At 57.0% G+C, this 21,869-nt stretch overlaps 1 protein-coding gene across 6 annotated transcripts in view; it reads left to right on the forward strand.

Moving 5' to 3' along the window:
- GRB7 (growth factor receptor bound protein 7) overlaps window positions 1-21,869 on the forward strand; it is a 44,580-nt gene that overhangs the window by 9,445 nt on the left and 13,266 nt on the right. For 2 of the 6 annotated variants that reach the window (XM_039516240.1, XM_039516239.1), the window contains exons 3-4: window positions 17,758-17,956; window positions 19,051-19,192. In XM_039516240.1, coding sequence (XP_039372174.1) covers window positions 17,758-17,956; window positions 19,051-19,192 — 341 coding nt within the window. Of the gene's footprint in view, window positions 1-2,960; window positions 3,160-13,864; window positions 13,892-16,286; window positions 16,318-17,451; window positions 17,570-17,757; window positions 17,957-19,050; window positions 19,193-21,869 lie in introns of those variants that run through there. The other 4 variants (XM_039516241.1, XM_039516243.1, XM_039516244.1 and 1 more) reach the window with 4 other exon arrangements.

Below are 21,869 nucleotides of genomic sequence, written 5' to 3' on the forward strand. Positions count from 1 at the left end.
ACTGGGCATTGTCTGCTGCCAGAGACAGGATACTGGGCTGGATGGACCATTGGTCTGACCGCTGTTATGTACAAACCTGCAATACGCAGCCAACCCTGAACTCAGACATGGACTATGCACACCCACCACTGAGGACGGGGCAGTCATGCCCAGTGGTTAGAACAGAAGTCAGCAATCAGAGCCAACGGTTAGGACTGGGTTAGCCTGAGTAAGGCAAGACTGGATCGAAGGCAGGAGCAGGGCTGCAGGCACTATCACAGCTGTGACTAAATTATTCCAGCAGGTGAACCAAGCAGTGACCTGTGTCTGCTGCTGGCTTAAGAACAGTTCGCTGACTCTCCCCACCAATCAGGCAGCTCATAGACCAGCTACCCTGGTTAAATCGCCTGAGTCGGTCTCTGCAGTAGGCCCTGATTCCTGACCCTGCACACAAACATGTGCTATGCACAGTCACTGTGCACATAGCTGCACTATGCACAACCACCGTGTGCAAAGCTGCGCCATGCACCTACGCGGTGCACAAGCGCACACTGTGCATATACCCAAGCACAAGTACCTGCGCCACGGATGGGCTGATAAGCTCAGCAGGATGAAGCCCAGCGCCGCGGTGTCAGATCACGCAGGGGACTCCCAGCCCCTTTGCTGTGCACTTGTAGCAGGAGCAAAGGGATCAGCCCGGACCCCGGAAGGGGGCTGTGTATGGAGAGGGACACCCCTGGAGACGGTACAGAGGCCCGACACACAGGGCAGCCCTATCGCCTCCCCTGAGATTTCCCCCATTGCTAACAAGTTGGAGCCTGCGCTTAGGGGCAGCTCTGTTCTGTGACTGTTCAAATTCATCTTCCAGCTGTGCCTGACTAACATCTGGGCTGGCTGGCACCTCCCAGCCCTCGCTCCGTACCCAGGCAGGGTAATAAACACCCTGGAGCGTGCTAGGTCCTAGCAGCTAGGCCCGGGCACGGCACGGCTGCTCTCATTCTGCCCATCTTCCCGGTGAGCCCTGAACGGTGCAGGTCAGACATATGTTGCTCTTGGCCAGGGGCCAGGCAGTGACGGTCCTCTGCGAGTTATGAAATCCATAATGAGAGTGCTGAGATACACGGTCTGCCGGCCCTGCCTGGCACCCGCCCGCGAGTTCAAAGGGGCACGGAGAGTCCCGGACAGGGGAAGAGACAGATCAGACCAAGAGAATGGAGCACAGTGGGTACTGGACACAACATTGTGTGGAGCTCCCAGAGTTGGAGCGGCAGGAGGGCTGTGGGTCGAGATTAAGGGGCAGGCAGAGTTGTTGTGGGGGGCAGCCCAGGGCTGGAATAGCCAGGGGGCTGCGGGTTGGCATTGAGAGGCATCAGCCAACCACGTGAGGGAATATTGCAGAGCATCTGTCCACGCTAGGCCTGGCCTTCGACATCCCAAGGAGCAGCGTCCTTCCTCGTCACCCCCCAAGCGCCCTTGGACACAGGAGACTCCAGATCTCCCAACCACTTTGGAATCCCAACAGCTGGAACTGCCCCTTGTAAGCAGCTGCTGCTCCAGGCCTGGGCAGGTGCCTGGCATCTCAAGTCCTGGCGGGTGGCACACGCCCCTGGGGTCGGGGCGCTGCCTTGGGGAAGGGTGGCGTGGAAAGACATTCGCCTGACTGGGGGGAATGGGGGACTCAGGGACACAGACCCCCCAGGGAAGCTGCAGAGCTGGAGGGGGTTGGGGGTAAAGCATGGCATGGCAGGTGCTTCCACATCCAGGGCTGCTCTGAGGGTCGGTCCATAAAGCCAGGGAAAGGCCTAGGATGGGGGACAAAGCCCTTTCCCACCTCGACGCATCCCCACCGGCGGGCTGTGCCTCTCCCCAGCTCCCCTTACACCCGCCGATCAGCCAGGCGGGGTTCATAACGCCGGGGTGGGTGGGAGGGAGGGAGGGAGGGCTCTCAGATGCACCCAGCCGGGCAGGGAGGGGGAGGCACTAACCACACAGGCTGCCATAGGGCACGGGCATCCTGCCCCAGCACAATGAGCCCATTGATTCAGGGCAGGGCGAGGAGGTGCAGGAGTCTCGTCTGGGCCAGGGAGGGGCCCGTCGGCACCTAGCAGGTGCCAGGGAACATTCCTGCCAGTGAGGGCGACGGGGCTCGGAGCCGGGTCGATTCTGTGCAATGCGGAAGCCTGACGCGCCCCAGAGGTGGTTGCAGGCTCATCTCGTCCTTCGGGATGTAGGAGCCCCAATGCCTGTGTTTGGTGAGGGGGAACAGCCTGGATTTATTTTCCTTAGTGACCGGGCAGAGCCTGCCCTGGGTGGGATCCAGAACGGGGCCCATTTCCTGGCCAGGTGAATGGCCCCAAAAGGGGAGATTTCGGGTGGGGAGGAGGGAGAGCAAACATGGCAGCGGTTCGGAGCAATGGGCCTCCAGGGGGCACTGCTGCCCTTCCTCCCACCCAACCCCGGCTGCTCAGGGCAGCTTGCGGCCCCCGAAATGCCCGCAAAGGGTCGAGAGGCAGGGTGGCACCCCCGGAGGGCAGGGCCTGCCGCAGAGCGGTCTGTTCCCATGGGGGCACATGCAGCCTGCTAAGAAAGCCCTGAAGAATTAAGCCTGTGACAGGGGAGAGGGGGAGACCGGCCCAAGGTCACGCAGAGCGAACCCAGCTCCCCTGGCTCCTCGCCCGGTGCCTTAGCCACTGGGTCAGCCTCCCTCTCCGGGGCTGTGGTGGTCACACGGGCTGAGTGAACCCACGGCCCTGTCTCCCGCCTGGTCCCACAAGGTTGGGGCAAAGCCTGATGCAAACAGCGGGACCATGGGGTGCCTGGGGATAGTTGGCATATCCCAGTTCCTGGCTATGCTGAATCCTAGAGGCTCGGCTAAGGAGCAGGGGCCGGGCGTGGGTGTGTGCACGGGGGGGAGGGCGGGTTATCAACAAAGCTACTGAGTTACAAAGTTAATAGCAAAGCAGGCAGCCGCAGCGGGGCCCTGCACCTGCCACGGGGCCTTTTGTTGATCCTGCCAGGCCGGTGAAGCTGTTTTTCCTCTCCCCGGCGTGATGTCAAGCAGGGGGCGTGTGCTGCCAGCCGCCAGCGAGGCAGGTAGATAAAGGATTAGAGCGAAACAGGAATCCCCAGTTTTTCCGTCAAGCCAGCAGAGACGAAGCGTCTCCCCACCGCTGGGGCCAGGTAGGCGGCTGGTTTGTTCCCCCCCCCACACTAGTCCGGGACGCGGGGCACGGTTTGTAACGTGGGTGCGAGGGCAGGTGTGTGAGCCAGTGCTCCTCCGGCCGGCAGGACTCGGGGGCAGTATCCCTAGTTCCAGACTAACGCGCTCTCTCTTCCGCCGTAGCTCTTCTCTGACTTCGTCGGTTCTTTGTTCCATCCTCCCCTTCCTCGCCCTCTTCCTCCCTCCGTTCCTCCCTTTCGTCCCTTCGTTTCTCTCCCCCACCCTGCTTTTCCCACCTGCTCCTGCCGTTCCGGCCTAGCCAAGCGAAAGCCGAGAGAGACAGGAACCGGGCAGAGGGGACGCAGGAGAGATGGGGCCCGTGCGGTGCCTTGCTCCTGGGGTGTCTGCAGAGGTGGGTGATAGATGGGAACGGGATCCCCGTCTGCCATGGGAAAGGGAGTAGCCACAGGGAGGGGTTCCCGGCGAGCACCTGCTTCTGGCGGCAGCAACTGCAAGGCAGACCCTAAGGAAGCCAGGGCCTCGAGCGACGTCGTCACCTAGGGAACAAACTCTTCCCTGCAGGGCCAGGGGGCTGATCGTGAGTCTCGGGAGTGAACCCGGAAGCCCAGAGTCCAGCACCTGACTGTGTGCTGGGTTTATTATCTCAGCGGCTGAGGGGCCCCCCCCCCGGCCTCTGCCTTTGTGCTCCATCGATCGTCTCCAGCTGCCTGGGTTACGCGTGGATCTGGCACCTCCACAACGTGGATGCTGGAAAGTACCTGCAGGGGCAGGCGATGGGCAGGCCGCGTCAGGGGCACCCAGGGCGAACAGGCACCATTGGTACTGAGCAATCCGACGCTGGCGAGCGCTGACCTGATGCTGTGGTGATGGGCGGGGGGTAAGGACCTAGTTAGGCCCGACTAGGAAATACAATAGAGTAGGATGGGAGGAGGCTTCTAGCAGGAGCTGCTTCTCCCCAGGAATGTCCCAGCAGGGCCAGGTTACCTACGAGAACAGCGATGGCTGGAGGACCTTTCTGAGGGCCAGGTTTTGAGCTTGCAAAGAGGAAGGGCATGGAAGCCGGGGGACGAGGGGAGCCCTTCTCTACTCCTGCCCCAAGCTGGGTCTCTCGTCGCCCTGCTCAGAGCCAGGGCAACGGACGAGCGAGACATGGTACAAATGGAAGCCCGCTCCAGTGTAGCCAATGGGGGCCGGCCGAGCCTGCCCGCTTGGGACCCAGGAAAGTCCCTGGCTGAGCCCTGCTGGGGCCAATGTGCTTTGGCCTCTTCCCTCGGGTCATTTCCTCTGCTGCTGAGCCTGTGCCCAAGGATGTCAACAAAGGGCCCGCATCCTTCCTGCAGCCCAGCAGGGCTTTGTCCCCAAAGCCAGTCCTCCCTTTCCCTCCCATTAACCCTTTGGGTGCTGCCCACCCACTCGGGGACTGCTCAGGGCCGGCAGGAGCCTACATGCATGTCTGTGTGTCCCCCGTCCCGAGGTCTGTGAACCGGAGTCTGGCTATCCACGCGGCTGCCAGGAGAAGAGTTCTGCTCCCGCTGAGGTGGGGAGACTTCCTAGCCTCTCCCAGCCAGTGCCTTCAGTCCTGTGGTCGAAATCACACCGACCCCTGCTGGCCCATGTGGCCTGGCACCCTTGGGAAGTTGCTTGCACATGAAATGCAGGCAGACAGCCTTTCTACGAGACGCTTTAATGGCTGAGCTTGGGGGGGCAGGTGAGGGCGTAAGTTACTGATTAAAGCCCTTGGTTTGTGTTTGCTGGGGGGCCTGTCAGTGCTGGATGGTCTCTCAGTGGGTGGCAGGGACAGAACAGCCAATGAATTAAGCTCCAGGGCACCCGTCTTCCCCACCCACAGCCCATCCGCTCAGCCAGGCATGGCTGTCCTGAGCTCACCAGCAGGCTGCAGAGCACTGGGGCATTCAGGGCAGGGATGAAAGAAGCAGCGTGTCCGTGAGCCAAGAAATGCTGCACGCTGGCTGGTTGTTGCTGGTGCTTTGTCAACCATCACTAAGGCCCATACGGGCAGGCTGGGTGGCTGCTCTAGTCGTGCTTAAACTTTAAACAGCTTTCATGGGCACGGTTGGATTTTAAAAGGTTCGAAATCCAAGAGCCTGGGAGGTTCTAAAAGGACCTAGCTCCTTAAGCCCATGAAGTTATTGATAGTATCTGTGTTTTGATAATTGCCAGCAGTGCACAAAGCGCTCCAAGTCATGGGGCCAGAGCGTCAGCCAGTGTAAATTGGCCGGCATCCATTGCACTCTGCTGATTTAGACAAGCCGAGAATTCGGCCTGTTGTCCCTGCCCCAAAGCGTTTACTGTCCAAAACAAAGTTCTTAAGGGTTCTAAAATCCAGAACCCGCCGAGGTTTAAGGCGGTCTCCATTGTAGAACCCAGGAAGTTCTAAATTGTTCTCATTTTGAAAACACACAAAGTTCAAGGTTCTAGAGCCTGTACTATCCTGAGAGATTCTTTGTTTTGATTAGAAACTTAGAAAGTCAAAGAACCTGTCCGTGAAAGGCACCATACTCTAGAACCCAGGATGTTGTCAGGTGGTTGGTTGGGGGCTTCCCACCTGTCCAGTTCTGTGCTCTCAGCCATCTCAATCTTGGAGCCCCTGTTTGCCCTGGGAGCACAGCTGTTCATTGCCTTTTGTGCAGGCTCCCTTGTGGCAGGAGATCACACAGATCTGTGAGGTCCCGGAGGCAGCGTCTTGCAGGAGGTGGTTGAGATAATGGGCTGAGTTTCAGGCATGGCATCCAGGTTGCTTGGAGCATCAGACAGTGTTTCTCTGTGAGGTTAAGGAAGTGCCTTTGTGCTTTGGTCATTTGATTCCCATATACCAGTGCATTTCCCCACTCTGAGCCCTCCAGTCAGATTCTCCATTTGCAGAGCTCTGATCCGTCACAGTCTTTCCTGCTTGTCGTTTTGTCAAGGATGAGCTGTTTCCACGCCGGGATGCCGCTCTATAATCTGCACTTGCCCATTGCAGCAAGGTCTGGGGAGGATGCTGACTTGAGGGCCGTGTTCTCAAACTATTTGGATCAGGTGTCTCTATCCATTTTTGTGGCTCCTGTCTCTCCTCTTGTTTGCTGGCAGCTTGGGATTCACAGAATTCATGCATCTGAAGATTTGTGATGCTAAGTGCAAATCGTAACTCGCCAGCTGTGTTTCAGGGGAGATGTAGAACTGAGGTCCCGGCCACTTGTGGCCATATCATTTTGCTCATGCTTCGCATTATAGGCCTGTATTCTAGCCAAATTCCAGCTCTGCCTCCTTAGATTCTCCTTCATGTTTCAACTGGATGCGGCAATCGTCACTTCAACTCTCGTGTAGCATTGCGGCGACTGTTAAAACAGCTGCTGTGTTTCACCATAGAGGTGGCTGCATTCAATGGAAAGTGAGCGGCTTCCTGCACTTAGCAAACCAGGCTCAAACCTCAGTTTGGCTTGCGTTAAATCCACAGTAAGTGAGGCCACTGTAGATTTCCACTGGCAAAACCAAGCTCTGAATCTAGTTGTTTGGAAAGCCGCTTTGCAACGTCAGGCCTTGAAATTGCTCCCCGCTCCAGCGGCACACGTGAACTTTCAAGCACAAACATCTTGGGAAGTTGCTCCTGACAGAGTATGGGCCTGGGACCTTGACCAGAGACAGACAATGGACTCTGAGCTTCCTGCCCTAGCGGGCAGGCAGCAACCTGAGAAGGGCTGTGGGGAGACAAATGTGCCCTCCTCCCTGGGAACTGTAAATAAGAAATGAATGATTAAACCCCGAGATCAATGAGCCTCTCGCCTCGGCCTGTTGAACAAATTAAACTTGAAATGGGGCTGCTTTCTCCAGGACGTGCTGTTGTTGGCCGTCTGCAGATTTCATCAGGGTTGGTTTTTTTAGAGAGGGGTGTGTGTGCGTGCAGGTGTGTGCGTGTGGTCCGGCTGTGTGTGCGTGTGGTCCGTGTGTGCACATGTGTCTGTGTGTGGGTGTGTGTCTGTATTATGTCTGTGTGTGTCTTTTTATTTATCCATCTCTGTGTGTGGCGGGGGGAGGGTGTGGGTGTGTGTTTTGCATCCTAGCCAGTGGCTTTGCCTTTAGGCAGGAAGTTGTTTTCCAGGAGTAGGCTCCCAGGCAGAGAGCAGAATAGTTTGCAAATTTAGGAATGGGCGGCAGGTGGCCCAATTTCCTACTACACTGCATGCCTGAGCCTCTCAGCTGCCCTTTGTAGAGGTGCTTGGAGATCAGAGAAACAGACTTTTTGATGGAGTATTCGGGTACCTGGCTTTCTGAGGTGCAGTTGAGATTCTGGAAGCACTGATGTCTCCGAGTATCCGCCTGTCTATCCGTTTGCAGTCTTGTTGTAGCCATGCTGGTCCCAGGATGTTAGAGAGACAAGATATTTGTCTATCTATCTATGCTCTTTACATAGTGCCTCTGGTGGTGTCTCTCCCAGTTCGGCGCCCGCCTCCTTTCACCGGAACGCATTCAGTTACCTTCAACCCTGTTTTGCCAGGTTGGAGAGTGACACCCCTGCCCCACCCCCAGTGCCTCTGTGAGCATCACTTAAAGTAACGCTTTGGAGCAGGTCCCCTGGGTGAGGGGTGGAAGGAATCGGGCCTGGGACTAGGCAGGCAGACCCTAAGAATCCGCATCCACATTAAAAGGGAATTAAATGGTCTACACTTAAAACTTGGGTCAGCGCCTAACAACCCCCTGACCAACACAGCTGGGCCGCCTTAATCCCCGGGATAGATGCTGCTATGTGGACAGAAGAATGTTTCCGTTGATGTAGCTAGAATCGTTCTGAGAGGTGATGTTCCTCCACCGATGGAAGACCCCTTCTGCCGGTGTAGATGGTGTCTACACTATGGGGTTATGCCGCCATAGCAACGCCAACAGAGCTGTGCTGATATAGTCTCCGGAGTGTAGACACAGTGTAAGTGGCTGCATTCAGCTCTGCATGCACAGCAGGGCTTATGGTGTCTTCATAGCGCTGGAACCACGGACCCCCATCCTCCCCTCTTTGAACCTGTAACCAAAGAACCTACCCAGACCAGCTGGTTAATTTCAGCCCTTCGCTGGTTTCATTTGGCATGGTGACTCAGCACAACCTCAGAGCACAGGAATTTATTTCATGGTAAGAAGTCCCGGGCCACCAGGACACTGTCATGCTTCAGGTTACAAACCTTTCACCCAACTTGGGGCCAGGAAGGAAATGTCCCCTGTTGGACTGTATGGATCAGGGAGGAGCATTATTGTGCAGGGTTGGACCTCTGTGATCAGTGGGACCTCATCCTCCTCTCTCACTGCAGTTTGATGCTGGCCTAGCTCTGTTGGTCAATGGAGTTATTCCTATTTATACCAGTGTGAGAGAACTTGTATTCCCCTGTTTCCGTGCAATACATTGGTACCATGGTTGCTCTAACACTTAGAAGGGACCAGATCCGGCACTGTGTAAAGGATAAAAGCAGGATCAGGACCTGAGAGGTGACAAAGAACATCGGCTGAGGCAGCAAAGTGTTACCAAAAGTCCTTGTGCCGGTGCTCATGTCAAAACAAGAGCCAAAGTTACTGGGAGACGGCAAGGCTGTAACTTGCTGGAGACCAATGATGACAGGCTGTTGATCTTGAGGCTTTTGGAGGCTTGGTGCTCGTTATAAGTGGGCTGTACTGGGCGGGTGCATTCTTGGTATTTCCATTTGGGCCATGTGTAGATTAGGAAGATGGGTCCTATTTTAGAAAATATGTTAACAAGGGAGGATCCTGGGGGTCCTCGCAACCAGCCACCAGGTTCTTAAAGGCATTAAACCTTTTCTACACTCCTGTATAAAACTGTGCAGCAGACACGCCGTTGGACACAAGCAGTTTTTCTACCTAGCTACAGGGTGTCTGTCACGGAGGCACTGGAGCATCGGTGCAATCAATACTGCATTCCCCCTCGCATCCCGTGTGAGGCAGGACAGGTCTGTGGCCCCCGTTTACGCACAGGAAAATGAGATGCAAAGAGACTAAAGGCCACATGGTTAAAGGTATTTAGGCACCTGCTGGGGAGCCTCTCTACATCTTTAGGTACCTAAATACCTTTGGAATCTGGTCCTAAGTGGCTTGCCCACGGTCACACAGGAAGTCTGTGGCAGAGACAGGGCACTGAACCCAATTCTCCAGCTCTTTAACCACTACATTACCCTTCCTCCCTGTAGCCTTTGCTATGTCTGTAGTGCACTGAGCTGAGCCCAAGCCTCCCTTTCTGTGCACACATAAATCAGTCTGACGGGTCAGCACCCAGGTCCTCAGACCCTGCTAGGGGGGTGGGTCATCACCACTGCGATTTGGGTCCCTGCCCTGTCATTGTGCAGTGTGGACGCCTTAGCACGGCTGTCAGTCCCAGGGCCAGCAATTGTAAACCAGGTTTAAAATGCAGTGTGAACACTCAAGCGCGGGCTTGGAATTACCAAGTCCACACACCTGGATTCACAGTGCAGTGTAAACATACGGTCATTCCTCAGCTTTGGGGTCATTGTTTTAGCCCTCAGCAGGACTCTAGTCTCATATGACACTACGCTCTAGTGGGTTGTACGGTTGCTGGTAGCTACTGGATTAGCAGCCTAATCAACATTCAAACTTTAGACACAAACATTTCCCATATACTTGTGCAAAACCCTTAGAAGTTTGTGTAAACAACTGATAAAACTGAAACAGTTTACATGATTGGCTCACACTCACATAACATTTTTATTATAAACATCTTGAAAGTACCTGTGACTGCGGCACCCAGGTGCTGATAGACATCTGGGGTGGGGTTTTAAAAAGCCCCTTAAGTGACTTAGACGCACAAGTCCCACTGCAGGTCAATAAGGCTTGTGCTTCTAAATCACTTAAGCTGTTTTGAAAATCATATCTGTAAAGTGTAATACAGTCAATGTATCAGGTATTTCGGGCATGTGAGAGTTTAAATGCTGGGTGGTGTTTCAGGCATGATGCCATGTGTGATCTGACATCAGAGAAACGTAGCTACCTTGCTTTGCGCTTCTATAGCACTTTCATCCCTGAAAATTATGTTGCTTAACAATCTAGGGTCAGTATCTTCACCTGCATTTTACAGCTGGGGAAAACGAGTTACAGAGAAGGGAGGGGACTCACCCAGAGGCAGAGGCCTGTCTAGAGCCCAGGAGTCCTGACCACCAGTCTTAGGTTGACCAGACAGCAAATGTGAAAAATCAGGACGTGTGGGAGGGGGGATAATAGGAGCCTATATAAGAAAAAGACCCAAAAATCAGGACTGTCCCTATAAAATGGGGACATCCTAACCAGTCTCCTGCTCCAAGCGTATATATATGCTGGATCCAGACCCGTAGATGCGTCTACGGGGAGAATGTTTTTTCCTCTGTGGAAATTCTGCTGCGTTTGCAGCCTCTGGCTCCTCAGAGGACTTTAACCCCAGGGCTCTGTCTGCCTCCCGGCCCCTCGTGGGTTCTGTTCTAATCCAGCTCATACTTTTCTCTCACGCTGCAGTACGGTATGTGCTAGCGGGGAGGTTTATGAAGCAGCAGCCGTGCTGGGCTGAGTTCCACACGCAGATGCGTCTCCACGCATCCCCTTAATCTTCTAAACATGCCCCCGTGTGACTCTAGCCTGGGTCTAGGATTTCTTCCTTTTCCCAGATCTCCCCAGTGCCACAATCAGGGCAGATAGTAGATTCCAGGCGCCTGCCATGAATTCCAGCCTCGGGATGGTTTGTGCTTTGCTGGGTGCCGCCAGCGTGCCGGGCGCTGCACAAACGGGCAGCCCCTTCTCCAGGGACTTGAGGATCTAGCACCGGGACGGAGCCACAGGCCACATTCAAAACCAGCATAAACAGGCAAAGCCCAGATCCCTCATTGCCCTAGCTAGGGGGGCCGCTGGGCGCAGGAGCCATGAAGTGGGGTGGGGAATGGCCGGAGATTATCTGCATTCTGCTGGTCCTCTACCCCTGGCAAAGCCCCACAGAAGCCTTGGAGCAAGGGCACAATTCAGGGCTGGCCAGGCCAGTACAGGGAACCTGCAGACCCTGCAGAGGAGAGCTGGCATCACTGTTTACAAGTGCCTACTGTTCCTCATCAAACTGAAGTTGCTTTTTTGCGACCTTGGGACTTCCCAGAAACGCACTCGAGCGTAGAAAAGGAGCCAAGGAATCAAGCCAATTGGATTACATCCCTCATCAGGTTTATTGCCGTGGCAGCTACAGGATTTGTTCCAGCCGGAGCTAATGGCTGGGCTTGGGCGTCTCCCTCCTCAGTCTGAGCCGGCGGCTGTTCATTTTCACCTGCATCCATGCGGCATGAGGCGCTATCTGAATAAGCCTGGCACCTACTAGGATACAATCGCAAGAGGTATCGATCCTCATGCTGCAGGGCACAAAGCGATGGCTACCTACAGGGGTCAGGAAGGAACCTTTCCTCCTGGGACAGTATTGCAGATTTCGGTGTGCTGCATGTGGGTGGAAGGAAAACTGCACCTTCCTCTGACTCATCCAGCTTTAGTCACCATCTGAGGCAAGTTACTGGACCAGCTGGGCCCACTGGTCTGCCTGGCTGTGGCAGATCAGGTGTGATGCAGGGCTAGAGGGGCCCATTGCTCTGATCCTGTGCAGCAGGGAACAGGGGAGAGCAGACTGGATGGAGCCAGTGGGCTCATCCAGCACTCCAGATTAGGGGGACGATGCTGGGCCAGATGGACTTCTGGATTGATAGTCCCTTTGATTTCTCTCATTCACCCCTTAGTCCTGTGCCGCGTGAAGCAGTATGGCCTTGTGTAGCAGGGTTCTTCTCCTTGACAAAGGCTCAGGACCACGTTGCGACCTGGTGTCTGAACGTCCCGGCCAGCTGGATGTCCCAGATACCAAGGGGGTGAGCTGTAGCAGGGAAGGGCCAGCAGTTCATCATGCTGGGGAGGTCCAGCTGCAGAACTGGTTTAGCCAGAAGCAGGGAGGCGTATGGGCTGCAGGGTAGGGGGAAGAGATGATCAGCTCCATTAGGCTGTGTGAAGCAGTGTCCTACCTGCACTGCATGTACCGCACATGTGCTATGCAAAGATCTCCAAGCACACTCACGCTGGTACCCTGCTGATGGTTCCAGGGGGAATCCACTCCTGTGCAGAGGGGTCTAAGCACCACGTAAATATTAGAGGCAAAACCCGTTGCTCTGCCTTGGGGAGGTTTTATGATAAATTAATTTAAAACCATAGAATCTGTTGCCTACTAAAGGATCCCAAGTTTAGCAGATTGACTGTGATTGGGAATCATGTCTTCTTTTCCCCAAATGCAGCCACCTTTGGAGTAGAAGGTCACAGATGTTTGTAACAGCTCACAGCAACACTATATAACAGGTGCAGTCAGAACATGAAGGAGAATTTTGCACCCCGTTAAATCTCTGGGGTGGAATGTAGGTCAGCAGAACGCAGTTACCCTAGACTGGAATTTTGCCAGGATACTAAGGTGAGCACCTGGATTCCAGTACAAGGTACAACAGGATTTAATCACTACAAGTGCCTCAGATTTACATCACATCCATGCGATGGGGACAATGGGGAAAATGTTCACAAGCGCCCAATTGATTTAGGATTGAAGGCCCCTGGACTCTCAGTGGCGAAGGCCAGGCCTTCCTCGCTTACTGGAGAGTCACCCTGTACCTGTGTTCGAAGGGTGCCATTTTCCAGATCGCCAGCACACTTTATCCCACAGGATCAGCACAATCTCCCATCCAAGCACAAACCCAGTGTAATACTGCTTAGCTTGGACCTCAGCAGCAAGCATAATAGTTATAAAAACAGCTGGCTCCCAAGCCCTTGTGCTGAGCCTGTGCACGGGGCTAAGTTGTATCCACTGTGTGCAGATTACCCCCTCTCTGGACAGGTTCCATTCCCGGGGGGGCTCAGAAATCCTGGCCAGGATTTCCTGGTGATCTTGCCAGGGAAAAACTCTTCTCCCAGGACGCTTAGGCGCCAGGCATGGGGAGGGCACCTGCTACCTGTGAGCTTGCTGCAAAGTCAGGGGCGGATCCCTCTTCCCACTGGGAAGGGGCTCTGGATGCAGGCTAGCAACTGGAATGGGATCACTGGGCCCAGTCCGGCACCGGGGACTGACGCTGCTTGGAGGGTGTTAGATGAATGGGGGACTCCTGTCGGTGGTTCCCAGTCCCCCAGCCCCTGCGGAGGGAGCACCGCACCCCATTTCCTGTAGGTTCCCTAGGGATCAAGGTGCAGCCCTGCAGCCATCCCTAGTGCACCCTGCTCTGACACGATGGCTCCTTTGAAACCAGACAGCAAAGGGAGGGATTGGTCACTCCCTCCCTTCACACCTCCTGTCCCATTCCCTCCCCAACACTCCTGTTCTGTCCAAGGCAAGTCAAAGGCCTGGGATCTGCCGCCCACTGCCCATTACACTCCCCCCCGCCCCATGCCAGGGAGCTGCAGTGGGAGAAAACGCCCAGCGTGGTTGGATGGGTTGTGGTCCCACGCCCAGTGTCTCGGTGGTGCCTGGCAGTGCCCGTTGCGCAATCCGCCTGGCGATCGCTGCTTTGTTTTGCAGTTTGTCTGGGGTGGGTGGATGTTTTCGAGCGGGATATAAAAGGCAGGAAGCCGTGAGGGTGAATCACAGCTCAGGGCCCGCCTTAAAGGAACCCTGCCCCTTTCCCTTCAGGCCAGGGTGGCTTGAGTCAGAGCAGAGCGGGGGAGGGAAGGAAACAACAAGAAGTTGCCAAGCTGAGAATCCAGGTGCCCCCTTCCCCTGCCCGCATCTGATGCTCCCTCCTCCTTCTGGCCCAGACCCCCTGCTGGATGGGCAACATTGCTGTGGCTGGAGATGTTGGTGTGGGGAGGGCTCCGACCGGCTGGCAGGGAGCCTAGCATTGCTGGGGGAGTGCCAGCTTGGCAGGGGAAGTGTCCCTTGCCGCCCCCATCATGCCCATGGAGCCGCAGTCGCCTCCAACTTTACTACTTCAGTGATTTTAATGATGTTCTCCCAGGCCCATAAAACCTGTTTGTGTAGTGACACTGGGGGGGAGGGCGGCACTGTTTATCTCCCCAAAACTGTGTCAGCTGCAGCCACAGCCAGAATGAGTTGGGCTTGTTGTGCCGTCCCTTCCGTGCCCCCGGCAACGGGGTGTGAGCAGAGCAAGCTTGTAGACAGCACCCCCCAGCACAGTGTGAGAAGGGTTAACTCGGGGGCTGGGGGCCGGCTTATGTGCCAGCCCTCGGAGTCCCCTACTAATCCCCACTGGGCTGGCACAGCTTCCCTCTCGCCATGAGACACCCGCCCTGCCAGCCACAGGCCTCAGCCTGCCCTGGAGAGACAACGGGGCTGCCTGTGGTGGTGCAGACCCCCAGACTCATAGCAGGCCTGGGCTGCTGCGTGACAGCATCCGGCTACCACTCACCGGAGCAGGGATCCAACACCAGTGACAAGCTCTGTGGCCCTGGAGCCCTTTGGTCCCCATGCAGAGCTAGAGGGCACGTCTGGTCTGGCAGACAGGACGCTGGCGTGAGCACTGGGGTCGATTCTCAGCTCTGTTACAGACTCCCGGGACGGGTCACTTGGCCACTGTTTCTCAGTACCCCACCTGTATACTGGGGATAAAGCCCTGCCCTGCAGCATGGGGTGTTGTGATGAAAGGCCGCACAAGAGCCATCGGTAGTTTGAAAACCCACCAAACACCCTATTCTCTCTCCTATCATCTCTCTGAGTGGGGCAGGCTAGCTCCTGCCGAGCACGCCTCCCTTGTCTTTACGCCCCTGGCACCACGCTCTGGCTTCACCTTCCCTGGGAGCCAGGAGAGGTCACATATGTAATTAGCAACAGAAGATGCCAGCGATCCTGTTTCCTCCGGATTGATCCCACCAGCACGGGGGCCCTGTGAATCATTTCAAGCATCCCCGGGTCGGTCGGCAGTGCTTAGACACCAGGGAGTGGGAAAGGGAGTCCCCTCTCGCTGGGGGCGCAGCCTGCAAACAGGGGGCCCGGGGTGTGAGGGAAGGAAGAGGAGGCGGCTGAGCTGATAGGAGCAGCGGTGTCATGGGAGCCTTGAACTGGTCGCGTCCTGCTCTCAGCTGGGTTGGCATGAATCCTGTGAAGTCAGGGGAGTAACAGGGATCAGAATCTGGCCCCGGAGCCCACAGGACTGGCCTCATTATCCAACCCACCCAGTGTCTGTTTTACACTCCGGCCGGCCTGTCTCAGTGCTCACCGGGGCCGGGCCTAGTGGAGAATCCAGCTTGTCTGACTCCATCACAGCTTCTCCAGCTCAACCCCGCGTCCCACGACAGCGCCCAGAGCCAGATGGAAGGGGGCAGACGCAACATCACGGCAACACAGACAAATCCAGAAAGCTCCTTTTCTAACCTATCCGTGGCTCTTTGGAGCCCAGCCACCACGGTGATGGGCACCTTAGGAAAAGGGAGAGTCATCGAGCCAGCGGGAGGGGCCTGACAGCAGCCCAGGAGTGGCCAGGGGGGATCATCTGGACATCCCAGTCCAGGCTGCCAGCCAGTTCGACCATTGGCTCCTTCAGCGACCAACTAGATGGAGCATGTTGCGTAGTTGGTTGGCCCCAAGGATATAACAGAGCAGCTAACTGGTTGCCTCTGTGTTTGTGCGTCAGCCTGGGCAGAGGCACCCGGTCCGGAGCTGGTAGGCTGGGCCATGCCCACCCCAGTAACAGCTACTCCACAGCAGAGTGTGTGGGCAATGCCTGCTCTGACCTCCGCGGCCAACACAAACCTCTGGGCCAGGTGGAAAGGGACCCAGTACAGAGGAAACACTAACGCTGCCTCCGGCCTGGCTCCAGATCCCACCAGCCTGGAGGCGTGTGGAGGAGGTCTGCAGTGAGAAGGGCGGGGCTGGGTTGAGTCACCTGCCCACACGCTGGCTCATCCCATCATGGTGGATCAAGGGAAAACAATGATCCAAGGGAGCTGCCAAGGGCAGGCGTGGGATCCGGCGCCCCGTGGAAGCCAGCTGCCGGATCGTGGCCAAAGGGGCCAGATGCCAGCGCCCCCTGCCTCTGATTCTGGCTTTGCAGTTCTTCCTTCTGACACCCGGCACATTGGGCTGTAGCCAGATGGGCTCTGGATCGTGCCAGCAGCATAGCTGCTCTTGCTGAAACGCAGGTAACTGGAGAGCTGAGCATGGTGCAGCCTGCAGGGTGAGTCAGTGATTGACACCCAGACTGGGAGATTGGCACCTGTAAAAATCTGGTACAGCTGAGCTGGCCAGGCTGCCAGAGAAAGCTGGCATGGAGCAGGCTAGATGGAAGGGTAACCGCTCATGCTCAGAGGGGATGCTGGTCAGTTTCTGGAAGTGCCAGGGAGCACGATACCCGGCCTCAGCAAATGTTTCTTTAGGCTAAACCAAATTTGGTGCTGATGGGCTGAGATGGCAGCAACAATACGTGCAATGAGCCGAGTGACACATGCCTGAGACTGGGTGCACACTAGTGCACGGAGTCCATGTGCAATTAGCCGACTGACTTGTGCAATCGGGACAACTGTGCCCAGAAGACCTGCCTGATTGCTCTAAAATTCCTGGCCAAGGCCCCAGGTGCCCTCACCGAGCCTCCCGGGACAGCACCAAAGGTGGTGGAAGGTTCCTGAACAAGCCAGCCTGCCCCTGTGGCTCAGCAGGGCCTCTTACCACTGGACTTCTCCAGCCCATGCCTGCCAGACCCAGTCCCGCTACCTTGGTTCAACACAGGCCTCTGGCCAAGCCGGCGTCATCTGGGACCATTAGGCGTCAGCTTCTACCCGAGTCATCTGACCCAGTTCAATAAGGGGGCTGCTGGATGTGGCCCGAGGCTGTTGCGATAGCAGGGGTGCGGGTTGCACCCCTTCGCACCGTAGGGATGAGCTAACAGGAATCCAGCCCCAGTTCAGGGCACACTCCAGGGGCAAGCAGGTGGCCCTCCAGGGCTGGGAGGGGTTCTGGCAGGTTTGGGTACTTTGTGCTTTGCCTCAGATGGGGCTTTCTGCTCTTAGCCACGCCAGTGCCAAGCCAGAGGGACCCCACTGACTAGAGTAGCCGGTGGTAACGTAAGCTGCAGCTTTCAGAGCCGATGAAGCGTCAGCTTGGCTCTTTGGGGTGCAAGCACCGTGGGGATGGGGTGATCGCTGCCCGGCCCAGTGCTGCCGATTCTGCACCCCGGTCACAGATGGTCCCCTGAGGGTGGGAGGTTAGAGAGAGGGAATCCCCCACTGTTTGGCTGGTGCCCAGGTGCTCCCTGCCGGCTGCCTCTCCCTGGTGTTGCTAGGTGCCCAACCTTCCTATGGGCGCTTAGGCCTCATCCCCCAGCTTGGCCCGTTCCTGCCGCCTGGCAGCGCTCTTTGCCCCAGGCTGGAGGAGGGGGGTGCACCTCAGTGCAGTTCCCCGAGATCCAGCGGCAGTGTGGGGTGTGGGTGAAGGTGCATCCAGCCCTCTTCTGTGCGGCGCAGGGGTGCCCCCTCCAAACGGCCGTGGTGCCTCTGGCCCAGCGCGACTCAGGCTGTGGCTGAATGTGGCGCTCGGCATGGCAGGCAGGGAAGGCGCGGTGGTTGGAGGGAAGTCACAGAGGCAGGAGTAACCATCCCTGTCTCCTTCCTTCTCTCTGCAGATAATGCCATGGACCTGGCAGCGCTGCGGAACGACCTGCCCACCACCTTGGACAACCTGTACCAGGACCACCTGGAGCAGGACCGCGCCCGGAGCCTGCCCAATGGCCATGCCTTCCCCACGGGCGAGCGGGACAAGGCCGGGCTGCTGGCCGGCGGCGATGTCAAGCGCTCACAGCCACTGGTCATCCAAGCCAACAGGTTGGGAGCAGGGCATTGTGGGAAACGCCATCCTTCCCTCAACAACAGGGTCCCATGATTTTCCCAGCAGTGTGTCCGGCCGGCCCCCTTGGGTGGGGGGGAGAGCGAGTGTCTCCGTCCCCTTGTGGAGCTGTGATTCCCTCACCACCATTAGCCCCCAAGCCACAGGGTCCTGGAAGGTTGATCATGTTAAAGCACAAAACTGGGAGTCAGGACCCCTGGGTTCTAGTCCCAACTCTGCCACTGATTGGCTGGGTGACCTTGGGTGAGTCTCTTCCCCTCTTCATACCTCCGTTTCCTCCTCTGCAAAATGGAGGCTATTGCCCCAACCCTCCCCCACGGGGAGGGATCCAGCAGGAGGAGACAGGGGTGCAGCCTGCAAGGAGGGAGTGTTTGTTACAAGGCAACCAAATCACTCCCCATGAACAGAAAAGAAACCAGAATCTCCTGGCCCCCCCACCGTCCCATACACCTTTACTTCCCAAGAAGCCAATGTACAGCCCCTGTGTGGCATTAACCCCCTATTCACTGGGATCCGGTAGTGCTGCAGCCCCTGGGATGGGGAAATGGGCGTTTGTGGAGGTTCCTTTCCCGCTCTTGAGCCTGGAGGAACAGCACTAGGGAGAGCCAAGGGGTTTAGGGTTAATTATTAACTTGCCTGCCCGCCTCTGGATATCAGCGCCTGGGCCCGCTCTGCTCTCTGGCTGAGGGAGTGCTCAGAGTCCCTTTAAGGGCAGACTGAAATCACCAGGCCTGCTACTGCTGCCTGGGGTGGGGGGTAGCTTTTGCTGGCACAGCCGTCAGTCTCTGGGGAGGGGCTGCAGGGGTCTGGGCACGCGTTTGCCTTCAGGCGCTAGATACTTTGGGCCCGATCCTCCGCCCTGTGTGCTGTTGTTTGCATGGGAACGTTGTGTGGCTCATGTGATCTCAGCGTGGCTCTTACATGGGGATCTGTGTGGCTCCCATGGGCTTGCTTTACCCTCTCACTGGGCCAAACACCGTGCTGCGCAGGGCAGGGTCGTGGCAGGCTGGGGGTGGAGAGCCAGGCCCCTGCACTGCCTGCGCCCTCACCCCAAACCTCTCCTTTCTGGCAGGAAGTTGAAGGAGGAGGAGCCGCGAGCCTCGTCGCTGCCGTCCATCCCCAACCCCTTCCCCGAGCTCTGCAGCCCCTCCAAGTCGCCCATCCTCAGCAGCCCCTCGGCAGGGCAAGGCCCCCAGTGTGAAAGCGGCCCCCACGTAAGTGCACCTGCTCAGAGGCTGGGAGGGCAGGGCAGCTCCTGGACGGGTTTGCTGCATTGGCCACAGCAGTGGTTAGACACATGGGGAATCACTGGGCCTGCGTGCCAGGACACCTGGGTTCTCTCCCTGGTTCTGGCAGGGGGTGGAGTCTAGTGGTTGGGGCAGTGGGGTTGGGTATCAGGACTCCTGGGTCCTATTCCCAGCTCTGCCGCTGACCTGCTGCTTGACCCTGGGTGGGTCATTTCCCCTGTCATGTTACTCAGATACTAATGGTGCTAGTGCCCCATCGAACTCCCGAGCTGGGTCAGTCTGGGATGTGCAGGGCAGCTGGGCATGACGGGGCTTGACGAGGCAGGCGGTTGGTTTCCATAGGGATGGTCGGCATGGATCCCGGTGTGTTTCGACCCACAAGCTTGTAATTATAGGTGGGAGAGTTTCCAGGCACCCTTGGAAACTTTCCAGCACTACCCACCTGACACCGCCCCAGGCAATCACCTGCCTCCTAGCTGGGTCCAGCACAACCGCTTAACCCCTGGTGTGCCGAACAATGCACCCTGAAAACACCAGGCGCCCCAACACAGTGTGGCCCGCCCAGTGCCCCCGCCCCTGCTGGAGACCTGGATCAGTGCCCCCTTGTGCAGAGATTTTGGTGGGCTGGTACTGGGGGCGGGGAAAGGGGCTGGCAGCCCCACGTGGGAGATGGGTCCTGTAATGTTGTGGCACAAGATAATGAAATTCACTGATGCCACTAAAGCAGGAGCGGTGAGGGCTGGGAGATAACCCTGAGAGAGAGACTGAAAACATGAGCAGGAAGTAACACGGATGGTTACTATTATTTAACATCTTTGTCAGTGTAGTGGTTAGCGATCAGGGCCCCACTGGGCTGGGTGCTGAATAAACCATCCCTGCCCCAAAGACCTCACAGTCAAGCCAGATGGGTGAGACGGGTTGGAGCAGCCCAGGAGAGCCAGGGAACAGCTGGGAAATGCAGCAGATTCTCGGCGGGGGCAGATGAGCTGAACCACAAGGGAGGGAAGTGGCTGCTCTTTCGAGGCTCAATTCCCTTTCCCTGGCAAATCTGCTTGGCTTTGCTCTCTGATCCCCGGAACTTGTTTTTCTCAAGATCTGAACCAATCGTGGTCACTGAGGATTTCACGGCACCTTTTGCAAGAAGCCAGGGTGTTAACGCCTGGCTTTCTGGCCAAATCCCAATTTGAAAAGCTCCATTCCCCCTTGCTAAACTCTCCCTACAGATCAGTACCTTTCTTCACTCCTTGCCCTAAAGTATTAGGCAGTGTTACTGAGGCCTTGCTCAAAGTGCTGACATGTTCCACCCCAGAGGTGGCTGCATTTCAGCAGGTTGGGACAGCGGACTCTATTTCTTCTATGTGAACAAAGTGCTTTGGGATCCTTTTGGACGAGAAGCCCTGTAGACATGTCAGTCTCTGTCCATGTGTCGATCTTTGGCTGTTCCTCCAGGTTTGGAGGGACAACTGGACATAGCACAGGGACTCTGTGGGTTTTGATGCTGGCAGCTACCCCGGGTGGGGTGGGGAGAGTGGGATTATGTGTCTGCCCCTGGAAGAGTCTCTGGACGTCTCTTGGAGGTCTGTGCGTCCCGACGTGCTCAGATCTCGCAGCCAATTTACTGACTCGCTGGCAAGGAATAAGCTTACAATTAAGGGCTTTGGAGAATAATAACTATAAAGGTTCCCTTGCCTTTCATCTGGGGCGTGGGTGCTGCTGGGTGAGCGGGAGGGGGCACTGGAGTGCTCTAATCCCCAGGGGATTTGATCACAGTCGGGAGGAGCAGCAGTGGGGCCAGGGTGGGGTGAGGAGCAGATGGCCAGCGGGAGGGATTGCATAGCAACGGACAGGTCACTTTCCCACAGGGTCACCCATGGTGCCGGCCCCGTCCCTTCCCATTGCCCCCAGGGGTGTTGTCTGCGTGCTCCATCGTACATTTCCATTGCACTTTAGGATCGCTCCTCTAGGGGGCGTCTCACTACCTGCAGTGCAGGTAGCAGGCGTCAAGGTGGTTCTGGGGAGCCCTTGCGTAGGGGACAGCACAGCCCCCTCCCCTGGAAAGTCAACGAGCCTTAAATCAACCCACGGCTGCCGCAAGACCCGAATCTTCCCTGGGACAGTGCTGGGGTCCAGCAGCGTCCCGGCACCCTGGGGTCGGGGTTTGGGGCTCGGCTGTGGCCCTTCACCCCCAGGGCTGGGTTAGCTGAGCGGGCAGAGGGTGGGAGCTGGTGTCCCTCCCCCACACACTGGGAGCTCCTGCCGAGAGGCCAGTGCAGCCATCCCGACAGGCTGTGGGGGCCACAAGCCAGGGGCTCCTCAGCCAGTGGGACCGAGACCTGCCTGTGGCAGCAGCATGAGGCCTAACACGCTCGTGACAGACTCCTCCCACCATCAGCAGCTCAGTACAGCCCCAGATGGGCAGCACGCTCCCCCCAAGCTGAGTCCTACCACCCAGGGGCCTTGCTGGCCTGACTGTAAATCGATCCCCTTTTGGCAGCACCCCCCCCATATTTCATCCCCTCCCAGCTCCAATAACCCTGGGAGACCAATCAGGGCCATTCCCAGGAAGCCCACGTCACTGTTACCATTGCAACCCTCTGTCAAGGACAGGCTGCCCCCGGGCTGTGAGCTCGGGGGCAGATGCTTC

Source organism: Mauremys reevesii, linkage group 27 (assembly GCF_016161935.1).
Source record: "Mauremys reevesii isolate NIE-2019 linkage group 27, ASM1616193v1, whole genome shotgun sequence".
NCBI classification, from domain to species: Eukaryota; Metazoa; Chordata; order Testudines; family Geoemydidae; genus Mauremys; species Mauremys reevesii.